Here is an 18994-nt window from a genome sequence, read left to right on the forward strand (position 1 = left end):
GGAGGTTTTTTTCTCATTAATATGTATTAAATTTGATTAGTCTATGTTGTTGCCACTACCAATTGTAAATGTAATTTTCTAGTATTGCTACTTTTTTTGTTGTTGTATTTTTGTTTATTGATTTTGGTGTCTGTTCAATAGCCAATCACTGACATTAGTGGCACATCATCATTACATGGTAATTAGATTTTTAGTGGCATTTTAATCATGTACAGTTTAAACTGAATACCCCAAATATGCTCTAGCTCTGACTGGCGACCAGTCAAGGGTGTAGTCGGCCTTTCGCCTGTAGTCAACTGGGATGGGCTCTGGCAACCCTTAATAGGATGTGCCGTATGGAAAATGAATTCATGAATGAATGAATCCCCCCAAATGGATGTTATGGGAAAGCAAGAGAGAGAGATGGAGTCATTTGTTTTGGTTTGAAAACTAACTCAACCATTTGTGTCACAACAATGCTTGACATACATTAGACCAGTCATTTTTCCTTTCTTGCCCTAAAGTAGCAACCAGTAATCTGAGTATTCATTTTTATTGAATCTTTATTTTAAGAAACCGCAGTTCTAATTACAATTTTTTTACTAATGTTTTCATGTTATATTGTCCATTCCAGTTATATAATTAGAAGTTATTAAAACCAAAGTGATAGTGCTTAACGTATGATTGTAAAATATATTTTAAAAATGCATATTTTCTTTGTGTATAACTTTAGTTATTCCTGAACAGAAACAAAAAAATGTATTTTTTTTCATTTTAGGGATTAGCCAGTCTAGTTACTTGGCCTAGATAATATACAATAGGAAAGAGTGTATTAATATTACTATGATCCATAATGGTAGCAAATCTCTTCATTTTCATTGGCTACAATGGACAGCGACAGATGTTCAATCCACGAAAATGTTCATTTGCTGCCAACCTTCCCAGTTCAAGTGGATTAGATCTCTACTGGTGACAAGCCAATTTAAACTCTCAGAAGGATAAAAAGAACCACATGATTGGATGTCTATCAACGTCAATGGCAATGAGACTTCATTTTAGTCTGGTGTGTGTTTAACTATTGATTTTTCTGAGGTTGTAGCATTGCGAAGGCATATATAGTATGTGAATGGTACAAAATGTACCAAAATTGTTGCTAACAAATGTATAATAGGTAGTTTTGTTTTGTTTTTCCAAGTGACTTCTAACCCATCTAACGCAGTGCCTTGCTCTTATTTATTTTTCTTTTGTAAGGCCTTTAATGTTAGGTGGCTGGTCAGTTCAAAGGTATATTTTGATATATTTTAGGCAAATGCGTGGCTACCTCAAAACTTTTTTAATATCAATGTGGGATCAACATTTTGACTGTGAGTTAAAAGTACTGTACCTCTGTAAGAGATCATGTCTGTAAATGGCATGTTCTCTGTTTCTGACATTTTCAAAGCACTGTTATGATAGCAAGATTGGCGTTACAAGAGGATAGGCTTTTAAATAAAGATAATTGAAATGTAAAAAAAAAAAAAGATTTGTGTCACATTTTTATTGAACCAAAGCACATACATATACATATAAAATCCAGGTTGATCTCTTGCATGTTCTCCCTGGACCTGCGTGGGTTTCCTCCGGGTACTCCAGTGTCCTCCTACGTCCCCAAAATATGCATAGTAGGCTGATTGGACACTCTAAATTGCCCCCAAGTATGGGTGTGAGTGTGCATGGTTGTCCGTCTCCTCGTGCCCTGTTATTGGTTGGCCACCAATTTAGGGTGTCCACTGCCTCTGGCCTGGAGTCAGCTGGGATAGGCCCCAGTACCTCCCGTGACCCTAATGAGGATAAAGTGGTTCAGAAAATAAGATGAGATGAGAAATTAGCAATTAAATAAGAAAGAATAATTTTGTGAGAAAAAAAGTGGATTCTACTTTCATCAAAGTACATTTAAATACATCCAGTGATGTGAAGGAGCCAGTTTAAATGTTGGGCAACGGGAATTGGATGTAAGTTTACTTTATTTTTGCTTAGTGAGCATTTTTGTGAATTAGTTCATCAGAGTGGTATAATGTGCAGATTTTGAACACAGCAGTTCATTTTCATTCAATGATGCTGGTATGGCTAGACTACTGGGGAAAAAAAACAATACCGGTATAACGAGTCTTAAGTATTTGGATAAAAATTCAGTGACGGTTAACTAGCAGAAACTAACAAATTGTGACACGTCCTTGGGGGAATGGGGGTGGCAAAACAATGGACTTAAGTGGAGCGTAATGAACTGATAACAGGATTTCGCTTTCTAGTAATGAGGAAAGCATTCGTGTGTGAAATTTATTGTTGCGATCACTCAAGAGTATCTTGATTGAGTTTGAGTTTGATTCATTTAATGAAGGGGACAAGACATCAATTAATGAACATATGCACGTATATTTTATATATATATATATATATATATATATATATATATATATATATATATATATATATATATATATATATATATATATATATATATATATATATATATATATATATATATATATATATATATATATATATATATATATATATATATATATATATATATATATATATATATATATATATATATATATATATATATCTATATATATATCTATATATATATCTATATATATATATATATATATATATATATATATATATATATATATATATATATATATATATATATATATATATATATATATATATATATATATATATATATATATATATATATATATATATATATATATATATATATATATATATATATATATATATATATATATATATATATATATATATATATATATATATATATATATATATATATATATATATATATATATATATATATATGTATGTATGTATGTATGTATGTATGTATGTAAGTATGTATGTATGTATGTATGTATGTATGTATGTATGTATATATATATGTATATATATATATATATATATATATATATATATATATATATATATATATATATATATATATATATATATATATATATATATATATATATATATATATATATATATATATATATATATATATATATATACATATATATATACATATATATATATATATATATATATATATATATATATATCTATCTATATATATATATATATATATATATATATATATATATATATATATATATATATATATATATATATATATATATATATATATATATATATATATATATATATATATATATATATATATATATATATATATATATATATATATATATATATATATATATATATATATATATATATATATATATATATATATATATATATATATATATATATATATATATATATATATATATATATATATATATATATATATATATATATATATATATATATATATATATATATATATTTCTGAACCGCTTTATCCTCATTACAGTTGCGGGGGTGCCGGAGCCTCTCCCAGCTGACTCGGGGCCCAAGGAGACGGACAACAATGCACACTCACACCCACACTTAGGGGCGATTTACAGCGTCCAATCAGTCTACCATGCATGTTATTGGAATGTGGGAGGAAAACAGAGTACCCTGACACAACCCACACAGGCCCGGGGAGAACATGCAATCTCCACAAAATCTCAATCCAGGTCAACCCACCTGTTTGTAGTTTGTATGTTCTACCTGGGCCTTGGGGGGTTTTCTCTGGGTACTGCGAGTTCCTCACACATTCCAAAAACATGCATATTAAGCTGTTTGGATAATAAATTGCCCCTTGGTATTCGTGTGACCGTGAATGGGTGTTTGTCTCCTTGCTGGGATAGGCTCCAGCACCCCCTTCGACCCTAGTGAGTATAAAGCAATTCAGAGAATGAATGAATAGTTGATTTTAAAAATGTATAGGTTTGGAAACCTTGGCGAGGGGGGCTGTAATGATTACATTGAGAAAGAGAAATGCCGAATTGCTTAGATGTCTTTGATGTTTGGTTGACAAAACTTTTTTTGGCGTTTGTCTTTCGATACCCGGAAACGAGCCCTGAGTGAGAGCTCTTCGTTCGCACGCCTCTCTCTGCTGCTCACTGTAAACGTAAGGGACGTCACACATCGAGCGACGCACACACATCCGTCGCTATTGGACCTTCTCAAGGCATCGAGGTTCCGTTCGGTACCATTTTATCTCCGGCTTTAGCCCAAAGCTTTTTGTGCTGAGTTCACGTCCACGTAACGACAAACACATAACACGTCGGGGGATTCGATAACTTTGCGATCAACGCCGGAAAACACTTGAGGGAATCGAAAGTTGAGTCAAAATGAGTGTGGAGGCGTACGGGCCGAGCTCCCAGACCCTCACCTTTCTGGACACCGAGGAAGCGGAGTTGCTAGGAGCGGACACCCAGGGCTCCGAATACGATTTCACCGACTTCACACTCCCGAGCCAGACTCAGACGCAGGGACAGACCCAAAGCCAACTGGACAGCCAGGTTTGTGTCTCTCGTTCGCTGGGAAGAAACGACAACGCGGGGCTCACTGACGTTAGCTCAAGCTAGCTAGCTAGCTGGCTAGTTAGCGGCTAAAAGCTTTAGCTGCCACTGTAAGCATTTTGCTAAAGCCATCCTTCCGATAACCCGCAAGGAATGGATGTACGCCTTCGTTTGTTGACAAGATTGTACAGAGAAACGCTCGTTCATGTGTCTACTAAAATGCTTTATTGGGAAAACCGTGCCTTGACAATATGGCGATCAGAAGGAAACTTTGTTCGTGGCGTCTTTTCCGCAATGTGATTCCTCGCCGTTAGCGTAACACGTTCGGATTGAGGCTAATGCTAAAGCCTGGCTTCCCTCGCAGGTGAATGGTCCCGATGAGGGTCTCCACAACGGAGGAGTGGAGGATTCTGTGGCCAAAGCCAGTCAGTTGTTGGCGGAGCTCAATTTTGAGGAGGATGAAGAAGATGCATACTACACGAAAGACTTGCCAGTACACGCTTGCAGGTACTCTTGACAGCAGAAATATTGCGGAGCACTTTAGTAGCTGCTACGCGTTGGATTTTAAATGCATGCTGTCAAACTATGTCCCTTTTCCCCCTAAGAAATTAGTTTACTCTAAAGTGTAAATAATGAACACGTGCATATGTTATTACACGTTTATAGTACTGTAATTGTCCAAATGTTGTTTTTTTTGCCTTCATTGTGTATACACAGTATGATTTGAATACATGAAATAAAAGCTAGATGCTGCTTAATGCTTTTATTTTTTCAGCTATTGTGGCATTCATGATCCGGCCTGTGTGGTGTACTGTAACACGAGCAAAAAGTGGTTCTGCAATGGACGTGGAAATACATCTGGCAGGTGTGTGTCGCTTTGTGGAACCTTAAATGATAATCTGCTTATCATATGGATCATCATCATCATAGGAAGTTACCTGTTTCTGAGCCATATCGCTGCAACGTTAATAACACATGACTATCACACAGTCAGATATAATGTAAAAGTATTATTGAAAGTTACATGCTTTAAGATAGCATTGCTCACCCTAAATGTGTCTATCATACACCACAAATTTAAGGCCATGACAAGAGTAGTTATTGAAGCCCGCTTCACTTCACGCTATGTTAATTTTAATGCTAATGAAAACATAAAATGAGCTGAATACTGTAACAGTGATCACGTATAAATGTGTGGTAATCAAAGCTGACTGACATGGCAATATGCCACTTTATTCTTTGTTTATTTTAATGTTGACAGTCATCATAGCCCCCCTTTGCTGTTTATATTTGCTGCATTGATTGACAGCTGGGATTGGCTCCAGTACCCCCACTGCCCTAATAAGGATCAAGTGGTTCAGAAAATTAGATGAGATTGATGACAATGCCCCAAGAAAAAGTCAATGCACCTCAAAAGATACAGCCCCCTAAAAAATATTCAAAAATCGAACATGCTTTCCCTGAATTTGTGTGAAACGCAATTGTTTTGCTGTTTAAAATGTTTGAATTCCAATGGGCTAATGCATGACAGAATACATGAAATACGCATTTGTCACCATTGTCAACTTCTTACTTGTAGCCATATTGTAAACCATTTGGTGCGAGCCAAATGCAAAGAGGTGACCCTTCACAAAGATGGCCCTTTGGGAGAAACCGTGCTGGAGTGTTACAACTGTGGATGTCGCAACGTCTTCCTCTTGGGTTTCATCCCTGCCAAGGCTGATTCTGTAGTGGTGCTGCTTTGTAGGTGAGTGAACTTGGCTGACTCGTACCGAAACACAGTGTAGATCACATCTCTGTTAATACCAAATTTGTTCAGAATTTGTCCTCATTCTCTCATAGGGAGTCGATTGTGTATGATTCATCCTTGATTAAATTAAGCAGAAAACTTTTGCCTTGATAGATTAAATAGTAAATGATGTGTTGTAACCTGCTTAGCCTGGCCTCTATTTTATAAAACATGTATACAACTTCATACTGCTGAAAGTGGGAAAGGCTTGGGTTTTCTGTGGTGCAATCTGCCTGATCATGACATATCTTCACAGACAGCCTTGTGCCAGCCAGAGTAGCCTGAAAGATATCAACTGGGATAGCTCCCAGTGGCAGCCGCTGATTCAGGACCGCTGTTTTCTCTCATGGCTGGTGAAGATCCCGTCGGAACAGGAGCAGCTGCGTGCCCGGCAGATCACAGCACAGCAAATCAACAAGTTGGAGGAACTCTGGAAGGTAAACATTGGCCCGTTGACAGAGCCTGTGAAGAAGCATTGCTGAACGACAAAAGGCATTTTAAAAGCGAGAAGTTGATGTTTCTCAGGGAAGGCTAATGTCAACCGTTTGTCTTTCCTTTAGGACAACCCCACTGCCACCTTGGAGGACCTGGAGAAGCCCGGTGTGGACGAGGAGCCCCAGCATGTGTTGCTGCGTTACGAGGATGCTTACCAGTACCAAAACATTTTCGGTCCTTTGGTCAAACTGGAGGCCGATTATGACAAGAAGCTTAAAGAGTCTCAGGTCTCTGTTATGTCATTTTTAATAAGCATCTCTACTCAGTGGTTGTGTATTTATTGCACACTGCCTTTACTGCTGTTTAATCAAATACAAGATGCACCAAACTCAATGGATTCTGTTTTTTTTCCATTTAATGAAGTCTACCATTATCTTATGTTTCCATATTTTTCTTTTTCGCAGACTCAAGATAATATAACAGTAAGGTGGGACTTGGGACTGAATAAGAAGCGGATTGCATATTTCACTCTCCCGAAGACCGATTCAGGTGGTAATTTGTGAGCTTTTATTCTTCCTCCCAGTCATGCAGAAAGATCCTCATATCCCCTCCCACTGACTGCGCACAACTTCCACCAAGTGTCATCATTTTGTAGCATGCATGAGAGCATGTGTAATTTTATTCTTGTCTGTTTTCAGTCAAGTTCAGTGTTTTTTTTTTTTTTTGCAGATTGTGTCATTGCACTCAGTAGCAAGCCCCGTGTTTTTTATTTTTAACTTTATTGGTGAATCACTCTAAAATACTATCTTTTTGATTCATTTGCCAATATCAGATATGCGCTTGATGCAAGGTGATGAGATTTGCTTGCGCTACAAAGGAGATCTGGCACCACTGTGGAAAGGGATCGGCCATGTCATCAAGGTTCCGGACAGTATCCTTTTCAGCGTTCATTCTTAAGTCTTCCCCGTTTTCGACCAGCAGAAGAGACAACCATTTTCTAGCTGAGGAGAAATGGTTGTATATTCACAAAATTCTTTTGTACACATTAAAGTCTGTGCATTTGACTCTTTACAGACAATCAATTTGCACTATTAGGATCTCACAATCAACTTTTTTTTCCACTTTGCGTCCTTTCTGTGAAATCCAATCCAAACATTTTATTTCCAGACATTAATCAAAAGATCTAGTGCTCCTTAACAGTGTGCTTTTGCAGACTATGGTGACGAAATTGCTATTGAACTGCGAAGCAGTGTTGGAGCGCCTGTGGAAATTCCACATAATTTCCAGGTGGATTTTGTGTGGAAGGCTACTTCTTTTGACAGGTAGGATGGCGTCTGTTTTTATTTATTTATTTATTTTAAATATGTTTAATTGTGTCTGCCCCTCTTTAATAAAACTGGGGTTGTTTCATATCTAATTTGTGTACTCTAAAGACATTATCAGAATACTAATATATGTGCCTGTCAAGTTTTTGTACGACAATCAATCAAGTGGTCTTCCTGGCTAAAAACCTGTGATCTGTCATAAAAAAGTCTCTTTAAAAGACAAAAGCTTGAAGCATTAGGTCAGATCAGGTCAGGGCCAAAAGTTAATTGCCTTTAAAGCTCAGGTTTGTGATAAATTACACTACTGTTCTCCAATGTGTTTCCATTTTAAATATATTTTATTTGGAGAAAATTTAGTCTAAATAAGATAGTCTTTCTCCCTAACATTCATGAGTTGAGGCACACTTCTTGGATTGAGGAAATCTCAAAGCAAACCACTTGCTGAATTTTTTTTAAGTAACCTTCCTTTACAATATAAAGTCACTCATCAAAGCTGTATCAACAGGAATGAAATAAAAAAAAAAAGTGTTTTGAATTTCTAATTCTTCACACCAACCTTTGTTGCCAAAAACTTAATATGATGACATGGGCGACATAGACTTCATATCATACATCGCCAATGTTAACAATTCATGCATGTTTGTTCGTTTGTGCAGGATGCAAAGTGCTCTGAAGACCTTTGCAGTAGATGAAACCTCAGTATCAGGCTACATTTACCATAAGCTTCTGGGTCACGAAGTAGAAGATGTTACCATGAAGTGTCAGCTGCCCAAGCGCTTCACAGCTCAGGGCCTACCCGATCTTAATCACTCACAAGTAAGACTTGTCTGCTTTTTCTCCCTTGTTTTGTTTTGCCCTCATCAAAGTTGTCTTCAATGGGTTGCAGCTGTTTTTTGGGGGAAAATCACTTGTTTATTTTTTTCCCACTTAACTACTAATCCTCCGTTTGTGTGTAGGTGTATGCTGTGAAGACGGTACTGCAGCGACCTCTGAGTCTGATCCAGGGTCCTCCTGGGACTGGCAAGACTGTCACCTCAGCCACTATTGTCTATCACCTGTCACGACAGGGCAATGGGTATAAGGCATTTACAATTGTTTCTTAAATCTAGTACTGGGCGATATGACAAAAATTGTCACAATTAAAAATTTAAATAGAATTAAAAGATGAATCTTCATCTATTGAACGTTGGTCTGGAACTACTGTTTACGTCGATTTACTTGGCCGTTCTTTGTTGCTTTTGGGTGGTGAAAAAGTTTTTATTCTTGTTGACAATTATTTGACGATAATTATTGTTTAATCGCATAGGTCTACTTTTAATAGTTTTTTGTAATTGAGGAGAGTCACTGTTAAATGTGTCTGTTATGTACTCTCTCTCTGTCTTTGTATCTTCCTAGACCTGTTCTGGTGTGCGCTCCCAGTAACATTGCTGTGGACCAGTTGACCGAGAAGATCGACAAGACTGGGCTCAAGGTGGTCAGGCTGTGTGCCAAGAGCCGTGAAGCTATTGAGTCACCCGTGTCCTTCCTGGCTTTGCATAACCAGATCAGCAATATGGACAGGTCAGGCAAATGGAATCTTCTCTCCTTCCCTGAGAAATTAGTTAGTCCTTATTTAAGTTAAATCGATGAGTATATATGAACAAGTTGTATGACCACAGGATTCCCTAAATGCTTCATCAGCCCGTAGATATAACAAAAAGTTGACTGTGTATGTTGATCATTTTGCATCATTTGGTGTTTTAATTTTAGCATGCCGGAACTTCAGAAACTTCAGCAACTCAAGGACGAAACCGGTGAGCTGTCTTCTGCCGATGAGAAGCGCTACAGAGCCTTAAAACGCACTGCAGAGCGGGAGTTGCTCATGGTGGGTTCTCGGTTGATCTCTACCTACGACCCTTTTAATTCAATGGCAAAAGTTGCCTTTGAAGCGATTAAAAAAAAAAAATCTTTTCTCCTTTGGCTCCTCAGAATGCGGATGTGATCTGCTGCACCTGCGTTGGTGCAGGGGACCCTCGCCTGGCCAAGATGCAGTTTCGCTCCATTCTAATTGATGAGAGCACCCAAGCCACTGAGCCTGAGTGCATGGTGCCTGTTGTGCTCGGAGCCAAGCAGGTTAGGATTCTTAAAACCAGTTATTCAGAATAACAACTTTAGTTGCATTGAACTCTGAACTGTTTCCCCTGCACTAGCTCATCCTGGTAGGTGATCACTGCCAGCTGGGTCCTGTGGTTATGTGCAAGAAGGCTGCCAAAGCAGGGTTGTCTCAGTCTTTGTTTGAGCGCTTGGTGGTGCTTGGAATCCGGCCAATTCGCCTTCAGGTCCAGTACCGAATGCATCCGGCTCTCAGCGCTTTCCCATCTAACATATTCTACGAGGGCTCCTTGCAGAATGGCGTCACAGCAGGTTTGTCTCCGTCCAATTGCAGTATTGTTGGATTAAAACATTACATTTCCCTAATTTGAGAAAAGAAAAAAAAACATGAATTATTTTACTCTTCGCAGCTGACCGCATCAAGAAGGGCTTTGATTTCCAGTGGCCACAGCCAGACAAACCCATGTTCTTTTATGTTACTCAAGGCCAGGAGGAAATTGCTAGCTCTGGAACCTCCTACTTGAACAGGTAACCGTTTACAATACATATCTGATGGACTTTATGGCAGCTTGTCTTATTCTGAACTATTGTCAGTAAAGCTTTCTTCACATATTAAATACCCTGCAGTCTTATCTTCTCTTCCCTATAGTTGAAATTAATTAAGTAATTATTTTTCTTTCAAGGACTGAGGCCGCAAATGTAGAGAAAATCACCACTAGGCTGTTGAAGGCAGGTGCCAAACCTGACCAGATTGGGATTATCACCCCCTATGAGGGGCAGCGGTCTTACCTGGTCCAATACATGCAGTTCAGTGGCTCTCTGCACACTAAACTGTATCAGGTAAATCACATAGCTCTAGACCAAATCCCACTCTTAACACATCACGCAAGGCATTAACATTATTGTGGCATTTTCCCACCCAACTACAGCAAGTAGAAATTGCGAGTGTGGACGCCTTCCAGGGCAGAGAGAAAGACTTTATCATCCTGTCCTGCGTTCGTGCCAACGAGCACCAGGGCATCGGCTTCTTGAATGATCCACGTCGACTCAATGTTGCTTTGACCAGAGCCAAGTAAGTAAATATGAACCATAGTTCAAATTATGAGACACAAAATGCCTACTTATAGTGGACAAATCCCATAGAAAATGTGCTCATTTACATGAAAAAATATTCTTCTGCTCTTTGTGAAGATATGGAGTGATCATTGTGGGGAACCCCAAGGCCTTATCTAAGCAGCCACTGTGGAACAACCTGCTAAACAACTACAAGGAGCAAAAGGTCCTTGTGGAGGGACCCCTCAACAACCTGAGAGAGAGTCTCATGCAGTTCAGCAAGCCACGCAAGTTGGTTAACACCATCAATCCTGTGAGTTTCTGTAAAGTCATTGGCTGTTCTGTGTTTTTGAGTAACATTTAGATTTTTTTCTTCACTAATCGGCTTATTCTTTTTTTTTTTTCTTGGTTATTTTAGGGCGGCCGTTTCATGAGCACAGCGATGTATGATGCTCGCGAAGCTCTCATTCCTGGCTCTGCGTATGACCGCAGCAATACCGGTGAATCTTTCATGGATATATTATTGATATATGATATTTTTTTCTCTTGGACTAGTTTGTTTTTTTAATGGGTTAAATCTCCTTTTCTTTCCTTTTTCTGCAGTAGGCCGCCTATCAAACATGTACTTCCAAACCCACGACCAGATTGGGATGATTGGGACTGGTCCTGGTCACATGGCAGCGATGAATCTACCAATACCCTTCAACTTGGTCATGCCCCCCATGCCACCGCCCAGCTACTTAGGACAGACTAATGGCCCGGCCGCAGGTAATAACTCTTTGATTCAGGTTGTCACATATTAAGAAAATATTTGACGCAAATATAAGGATTCCTGTGCAAATGCGTCATACCTCACGTAAAACGTCTTGTTGTATAAGACGGTCCCCTATTTTTAAAGTTTGATACACCAAATTAGATTTTTATACAGAAAATAATTACAGTACACCTGAAACAAATGATTATGACTTCATTCGATAGATGCTAAAAAGCGTGAGCACCTGTGTCCGATGTGATCCATTCAGGCCGTGGAGCAATCAAAGGCACTAAGCTGGGACGCGGTGGGCGCCAAAGACCTCGTGGCTCAGCTACTCAAGGTGGCGGTCATGGACCAAACAGCCAAGCTAGCCAGGATGGGGCCTCCCAGTCCTTCTCGCAGGGCCCTCTGACTCAAGGCTACATCTCCATGAGTCAGCCTTCCCAGATGAGCCAGCCTGGTCTCTCCCAACCGGAACTGTCCCAGGTAATGTCTATGCAATATCGGTGTCATGGGGGTACCATCTTTTAAGTCAAATTGTTATGTAGGGCTGGACAACGTATGCAACAAAACGCTATTCAGATTGCATTAAGATTTTAACTACAGTTGCTATATTGTGCCCATTTGTTTCGAATAGTATGAATATGCACACCGAAAAGCTTATTTGGTCTTCATTTTCAGATTTATTTGGCTGGGTGAAGTAAAAATCTTGCATCCACACAAAGCAAAATTGTGACCCTTGCCTTAGTTGATTTAAACAATGTTCCCACCACGCTCCATTGTTGCCTTACAGGACAGTTACTTGGGCGATGAGTTCAAGTCCCAAATCGACGTGGCTTTGTCCCAGGACTCAACTTACCAGGGTGAACGTGCATACCAGCATGGTGGCGTGACCGGCCTGTCACAGTACTAGAGTGTAAGTCCTCCAACATTGATATTTAGCTTCTGCAATCAAAGAGATGTACGATATACAAATTTGCTAAGATGGATTTGTATCCTCGGTTGAGTACATTTGTTTTGTTTACGGTTTGTTTTGTGCGTTCTAATCTCCCCAGGTTGCTTGAAGAAGTGAGCTAGGCTTGAGCTGAGCTTAGTTCACTAGCTTTTTAATCTGGGAAATAATAAAATCATTAAATGGATACCTGTTTTCCTCTGCTACAACCGAAGCACCACCGAGTGAAAGCGACGGAATAGCAAACCAATGACCAGCGAGAGAAATAAGAGGGTAGAAGACGAGGGCACGGAGAGACGGGCGGGGAGGAGGCGAAAGGCCGTTGGACGAGCAAGAAGGAGGCGGGCACCCACGGCGGTGCGAGGAGGGAAGTCGACGAGACGGCGGAGGGATAACGAGGGGACGCGCAGACGGTCTCCAGGCTTAAATGCCAACCCAAATGTCCAAAAAAAAAAAACCCACCACCCTTCACCTCGCAGACGGCGGGTGACGCTCGAAGCTGAATTTGAAGAATTGGTTCTTCACGCTTGCTTGACGCAGGATCGCAGAAAGTGGTTCGACAAGCAGCGCAAAAATCCTCATACAAAAATGGTCCAAAAAGCCATCATCCTGGACTGATGATCTAAATTGGTTCAACAATTGAGAGGAGGTTCCCCCAAATCCTCAGCGTTCTCTGAAGGGAAAGTGGCAGTCGACACGCATTCTAGCGCTCTCTCTCTCTCTCCCTCAGAGAGGAAAGGAAAGAAACAATTTCTGTGCTTGTCACTGACGATCTGGAGTCTGGAACTAAAAAAAAACCCTACCATTTGCCTTGGAAACCAACGGCTCTCTTACAAGGTCTTTTAATGGGAGTGGTTTTGCACCACGCGTCAGTGGTGGACCGGCTTAGGGGATTTCAGACTTTTTCCAAGGCATGGCATACAAATCTTACCCATGCCTCACTCTTGAGACCATTTTTCTTCTCCGAAGTAGCTTTCTAATCACTGAGCACAAAATTGAAACAGAAAAAAGAACTATACTTGTATAAAAAAAAGGGTATTATTTAATCCAACCTGACCAGCATTGGATATCATGTCTTTGTTCGAGTTAAGGCTATCCTTATGGTGGCTAGACCTCACATGAACTCTGTATAGGCTTTCTTTGAAAAACGGCATGTGAAAGTAGGCAACACACACACGAAAGAGAAGAGGAAGGTGGCTTTGGAGGGAAATGCGCATCAATCCCACATTTTTTTTTGTTACCTTTGTGGATCATGTCGGATAGTTGTCGCTGAACCACAGAGAAAGAAAGAAACATGGACTAGAGACCAAATTTCTTAACTAATTTCCTCCAAAGAGATCAAGTTTACTTTATGGAGAGGAACCGAATACGAGGCCCACTGTGCCGATGTCAGTTTTTGGACCAGGAATCAGTGCCTATACATTTGTTAAAAAGAGCACATTCAAATGCTCTGTATACTTGCCACATCCAAGCAACCAGCATAGAAGCTCTGTCAGACATTATAGGGCTCAACTTTTATTTTGATACATTCAGTATAGAATCAAAACCAGGTGATGAGTTGAAGCCACCTTCCTCTGTGGGTGGGAAATCAATGCAGGAGGGGGGGGGCTGTTTATTATTATTATTATATTTTGCTTTTGTTGAATTTGGATGACTGCATCACAGACTTTTGCCTGCGTTGTGTATTTCTTGTGGAGTTCCTTTTGCTTCTTGATTTCAGGTTGATTTTATTTTTTTCCTCTGCTCAGTTAGGTGTCTTTTTCTAGTTTGTAGCTACAGGAATGTTTTTCAGATTCTCAGACTGTTTGCAGTTCTCGTATTATCTAGTATATAGATAGTTATTTTCGTGGCCAGGTTGTTCTTGATCTCTTTCTAATGTTATGCTTTTTAGAAATAAAATAAAAAATACTGCTTAAGTTGTCATCAGAGCTACTGTGTTTGTATCGTCTGAGTGTAGTGATCTGTAGAAACTTATCACCATCTCAAGGCAGCACTTAATGGGAGTCATCCATTGATAGGATGTAAATATGAAGTATAAAAGCAGTGTCATGTTCTGTAAAGTGATGGAAACAAATACTGTCAAAAAATGGAGTCTGTCATTTATTCATACATGGTATAAAGTTAATGTCATGTTGATTTGATGATGGTTACAAGTATGACAATAGTTGGCATTGCACAGTAATAAAAGAAACCACTTGAGTTAATTTGTTTCTTGTTTCTTCTTTTTCTTCATATTTTGCCGCTTTAATGCCCTTTTGACTTGTCCTTCTTTATGCACTTCAATTTTCTTGCGAATTGTATCTTGGAACTTTTTCTTCTGCTTCCGAATCTTCTCCAATTCTGCTTTTCTCTTTGCCTCCATTTCTGGATCCTGGAACCAAACAAATCTCATTAAACTTGTAAAATGACAATAAAATGCATTCAATTTAAAAAAAAACAATCTCTCCCTCAAAATTAGCAGCATGACTGATTAACATATCACATATTAACCATTCATTTGTGCATGTGAAATGGCAAATAAAAACACTTACCTTTCCTTCCAGGATTATTTGTTTCCTTTTGTTAATCTCCTTTTTCTCGTCAAAATCTGTAGATTCCAATCTCTTCAAAGAAAACAAAGTTGAATGTGAAAAAAATTAAACACACCAAAAAGTGAATTAAATGCCAGCATATTATAAAAAGATCGTACAATTTCACACTCTCGTTTGGTCACATTGACCTGGGTGAGGATTTTCAGGACTTCTTTCTCCACCACAGGAAACTCTTTCATTTTACTCTCTGGGAAAAAAACAACACATTTTTGCATTGACTTTTGTACACTACACTTCTGCTACTTTTTTGGGAGGGGGCTATTAATTAGTGACTTACGGCTTTGTGCTTCGATGGCATGGACAAGATGGATATCGTACTGTGTCACCAGTGTGATGGACACCCCGTTCCTGCCTGTGGTAGAGTAGCAACAAATAATGATGGATAAACTTAATGAAGAACTCGGAAAGGAAGTACTGTATTGGCCTGGATATAAGACAGTATATTTTGTATTGAAATAAGAATTTGATGTTCAAAAAGTCACTATATGTCTTTTTCAAGGCTTAAGTTTGAATAAAAATGGGGGTCGTATTATATTCAGGCCAAGATGAAAAGTGCTGAGCATTTCTGCCGACCTGCCCTGGCTGTCCGGCCAACTCTGTGGATGTAGGTTTTGGGCAAGCCAGGGGTGTTGTGATTGATGACAACCTGAACAGTTGGAATATCCAAGCCCCTATTGGAAAATCAAAGGCAATCAATCCAAGAATTTGTATTGGAATTGTTTCATTCTAATCAGATTTCACTTACCTGGAAGCCACATCTGTGGCGATCATGATTTTATAGACGCTGGCCTTGAACTTGGCGAGATTGGCAAATCGCTCTTTCTGGTGAATCAAAAGGGGAAAGTAAGTGTACACAGGTGAGCTATAGAAAAGTTGAAGGTCTCTGGTTAGAATCGGAACCATGACAAGGTCTTAACCTGCTTCATCATTGAGTGGAGGTTGATTGTAGGGAAGTTAAATCGGCGAAGCATCATAGTGAGGATCTGACAGGCTCTGTGGAAGATCAAAACAACAGCCTTTTTAAATAAAAAAAAACAAAATAAAAACTACCCTAAAATACACTGGGGAACATTTTTTTCTTTGTTTGGGTCTCAAACAATCGGTTTTTATTTATCACATCAACTTTTTTTAAACTATAAGCTCCCCAATTTACTTAAATTTGTAAACACTGGACATATGTTTGACTGTCTTTGAAGGCTTATGTTTTTACACAGCATATAACTCGTAATGTGCAAGTAGTAACAAGGTAATTAATAGGTTAGCTGTGGCCAAAATACTTGACCTGATACTAGTTTGAGATTCTACTTATTATATAAAGCTGTCAGACCTAAAACAAAGTATGTTTTTTCCACATTCTGTTAACTCATTACAAAAAAAAAATAAAAGTAAACATAATCATGGGGAAGATTCAAGTTATTTATTTTTTTAAATGACCAGAAAATAGTCACTTGCTCAAAAATGGTCAAAGTTTAAGTCTCAATTCTTACTTGCACGTTTTGGTAAATATAATGATGGACCAGTCGTCATGCTCGTCTGTGAAGGTCTGGATCAGGTGGACCAAGTAGGCGTCTTTTATCTTCTCCGGCGTCAGGATGTATCTCTGGTCCAGCTCCTCTACCGTACGTGTCCTGATAACAAGAGGCAGTACGTAAGGTGAGGTGGTTTTGACGTAGCGCCACTTGCCGTCTTCTGCCCGCCGCTCACTCGGACGTGCTCTCCCAGAATAACGGTTTGTTCATGGCGATGCTTTTGAGGTCCTGCAGCGTGTCGGTGAGCGTGGCGCTGAACAGTAGAGTCTGCCGCTTGGCCGGCAGCACCGCCAGGATCTCCTCCAGGTCTTTGGAGAAGTCCGTGCAGCCCTGCTCCAGCAGTCGATCTGCCTCATCCAAGATCTGTCAGACAAGGTTTCAATGAAAAGAAAGTCAGGTTTGCAATTCAATCTTTCTTTCAGCGCACTCACCAGAAACTGAATCTTCCTCATACTGAAGGTGTTGGAGCTCTTAATATGATCGGCAAGCCTTCCCGGCGTTGCAACAACAACATGTGGCTGGTTGGAAAGCTCCAGTGCCTGAGTCATCATGTCTGCAAGTGAACATGGCGCATTAGGTGTGCTCAAATATTTGCTTCTCACTGTGGCCACTCACCCATTCCACCTACGACAATGCAGTCTCGTAGACCCAGCGGTTTCCCCAAGACTCGAAATTGCTCTGCAATCTGGTACGCCAACTCCCTGTAACCAGAGCACAGTAATATTCATTAGATTAGCACTCTTAAATACAGAAATATATTATGCAGCTTTTTTTTTTTTTTTTTTTTTAATAATGTTGACGTGTAAGAACGTTCCCTTATAGAAGCACCAACCTGGTGGGCGTCAGGACCAGGCAGAAGATACCATAAGGATCAGCTGACAGTTTCTGGAGAACCGGAAGTACAAAGGCAGCCGTCTTACCGCTTCCAGTTTTGGCACAGCCCAAACAGTCACGACCTATGTATGAATAAAAAATAACAACAGACAAATAAATACAATTCCATATAGGCTGTTTACTGTAATGACAGGTCATTTTAAATGTGCTTTACCTTACTATTTTTATTTGACTGTCGTGTTTATGGTCTATGAGTGTTTAACACACATTCACAGTTAAATGCCTGTTTGGTTGTTATTATTAATTGATTATTTATTATTGTTTTTGATTACTGATCTCTTTTCGTCTTAGCTTTTTTTGTCATTTGTGCACTTCCGCATTTTATGATGTTGACGATTTATTGCTTATTTATTTATTTATTATTGATGGTTTTATTTATTGATCATTTGTTATGTGATGGAAGTTTGTCTCGTGAATATGACGTCATTAGTAAAAGCCAGGGGAGAACAAACGTAAGTGCTTCTTGAGGGAGACGCGACAGAAAAATCACTTTGAATTATGCTAAAAAAATGCATTACATTTAAAACTGTTACACTCCGGAATACAAAGTTGTATAGTATTTAAGTCATTTAGTATTTAAATCGTCTTACCTTGTAAAATAGCTGGCATACAGTTTTCCTGGACAGGAGTAGGCTTGTTTATTCCTAACTGCTTACATTGATTAATAAGCCAGTCAGAAAGGCCAAGTGACGAAAAGTCACTCATTTTGAAGATGATCTCGGGCTGTGGCGCTTGGAACGACCGTAGGTAATGGCATAAAAATTATTTGAGACTTAACAAGACCATATGCATTACCCACGTTCACAACATGGATGACATTCTTCTTCAGCATGAAGAAATATCATGAGTGCTCATGGGTTCCTCTAGTGGGAAAATTGTAGTGCTACTCTATTTTCTGTATCAGGTAAACAGACAAAGTCGAATTGAGGGATAAAAATAAAGGAGTCAAAATATTAATTCATTCATTTTTTCTTATCGTGTGTCCTCTCAAGGTTTGCAGGGGTACTGGAGCATATCCCAGCCAATTATGGGTAGTAGGTGAGGGGACACCCCAAATTGGTTGCCAGGGACAATTGTGTTCAATTGATTGGACCCTCATAATTGCCCCTTTATATGAG

General features: G+C 39.0%; 2 protein-coding genes across 5 annotated transcripts; one reads left to right on the forward strand and one right to left on the reverse strand.

The window, feature by feature from the left end:
* The first annotated feature begins 4017 nt into the window (after positions 1–4017).
* On the forward strand, positions 4018–15066 carry upf1 (UPF1 RNA helicase and ATPase). 4 transcript variants are annotated; one of them, XM_077716663.1, is made up of 24 exons: positions 4018–4463; positions 4828–4970; positions 5239–5328; positions 6043–6210; positions 6509–6689; positions 6813–6974; positions 7152–7236; positions 7520–7618; positions 7901–8009; positions 8669–8828; positions 8969–9087; positions 9408–9572; positions 9762–9876; positions 9981–10124; positions 10202–10415; positions 10514–10631; positions 10787–10943; positions 11033–11175; positions 11295–11469; positions 11575–11656; positions 11763–11924; positions 12179–12396; positions 12704–12826; positions 12966–15066. In XM_077716663.1, exons 1-23 carry the CDS (start codon positions 4293–4295, stop codon positions 12821–12823), a joined length of 3300 nt encoding a protein of 1099 aa, XP_077572789.1. In that variant the 5' UTR covers positions 4018–4292; the 3' UTR covers positions 12824–12826; positions 12966–15066. The 4 variants fall into 4 exon arrangements, with proteins under 4 accessions (XP_077572789.1, XP_077572788.1, XP_077572786.1 ...); XM_077716662.1 differs by having other exon boundaries at positions 4019–4463; positions 7152–7239; XM_077716660.1 differs by having other exon boundaries at positions 4021–4463; positions 7152–7239; positions 11760–11924.
* ddx49 (DEAD (Asp-Glu-Ala-Asp) box polypeptide 49) lies at positions 14950–18891 on the reverse strand. The gene is made up of 13 exons (XM_077716664.1): positions 18467–18891; positions 17815–17938; positions 17598–17683; positions 17414–17535; positions 17158–17345; positions 16941–17081; positions 16371–16446; positions 16199–16275; positions 16027–16124; positions 15731–15805; positions 15552–15640; positions 15394–15465; positions 14950–15233 (listed from the first exon to the last, which is right to left on the reverse strand). Exons 1-13 carry the CDS (start codon positions 18579–18581, stop codon positions 15063–15065), a joined length of 1434 nt encoding a protein of 477 aa, XP_077572790.1. The 5' UTR covers positions 18582–18891; the 3' UTR covers positions 14950–15062.
* Positions 18892–18994: the final 103 nt, after the last annotated feature.

Source organism: Stigmatopora nigra, chromosome 5 (genome assembly GCF_051989575.1).
Source record: "Stigmatopora nigra isolate UIUO_SnigA chromosome 5, RoL_Snig_1.1, whole genome shotgun sequence".
NCBI lineage: Eukaryota > Metazoa > Chordata > Actinopteri > Syngnathiformes > Syngnathidae > Stigmatopora > Stigmatopora nigra.

What these genes read in the sequence shown, in the direction of transcription:
- upf1 (XM_077716660.1), top strand. Translation starts at nt 4,293, where the DNA reads ATGAGTGTGGAGGCGTACGGGCCGAGCTCCCAGACCCTCACCTTTCTG. An exon ending in CTGTCACGACAGGGCAATGG is followed by an intron (nt 9,088 to 9,407) that starts GTATAAGGCATT and finishes GTATCTTCCTAG; the next exon opens with ACCTGTTCTGGTGTGCGCTC. An exon ending in GACTAATGGCCCGGCCGCAG is followed by an intron (nt 11,925 to 12,178) that starts GTAATAACTCTT and finishes TGATCCATTCAG; the next exon opens with GCCGTGGAGCAATCAAAGGC.
- ddx49 (XM_077716664.1), bottom strand. Translation starts at nt 18,581, where the DNA reads ATGAGTGACTTTTCGTCACTTGGCCTTTCTGACTGGCTTATTAATCAA. An exon ending in ATATTTACCAAAACGTGCAA is followed by an intron (nt 16,447 to 16,940) that starts GTAAGAATTGAG and finishes GATCTTCCACAG; the next exon opens with AGCCTGTCAGATCCTCACTA. An exon ending in TCCACTCAATGATGAAGCAG is followed by an intron (nt 16,276 to 16,370) that starts GTTAAGACCTTG and finishes TTGATTCACCAG; the next exon opens with AAAGAGCGATTTGCCAATCT.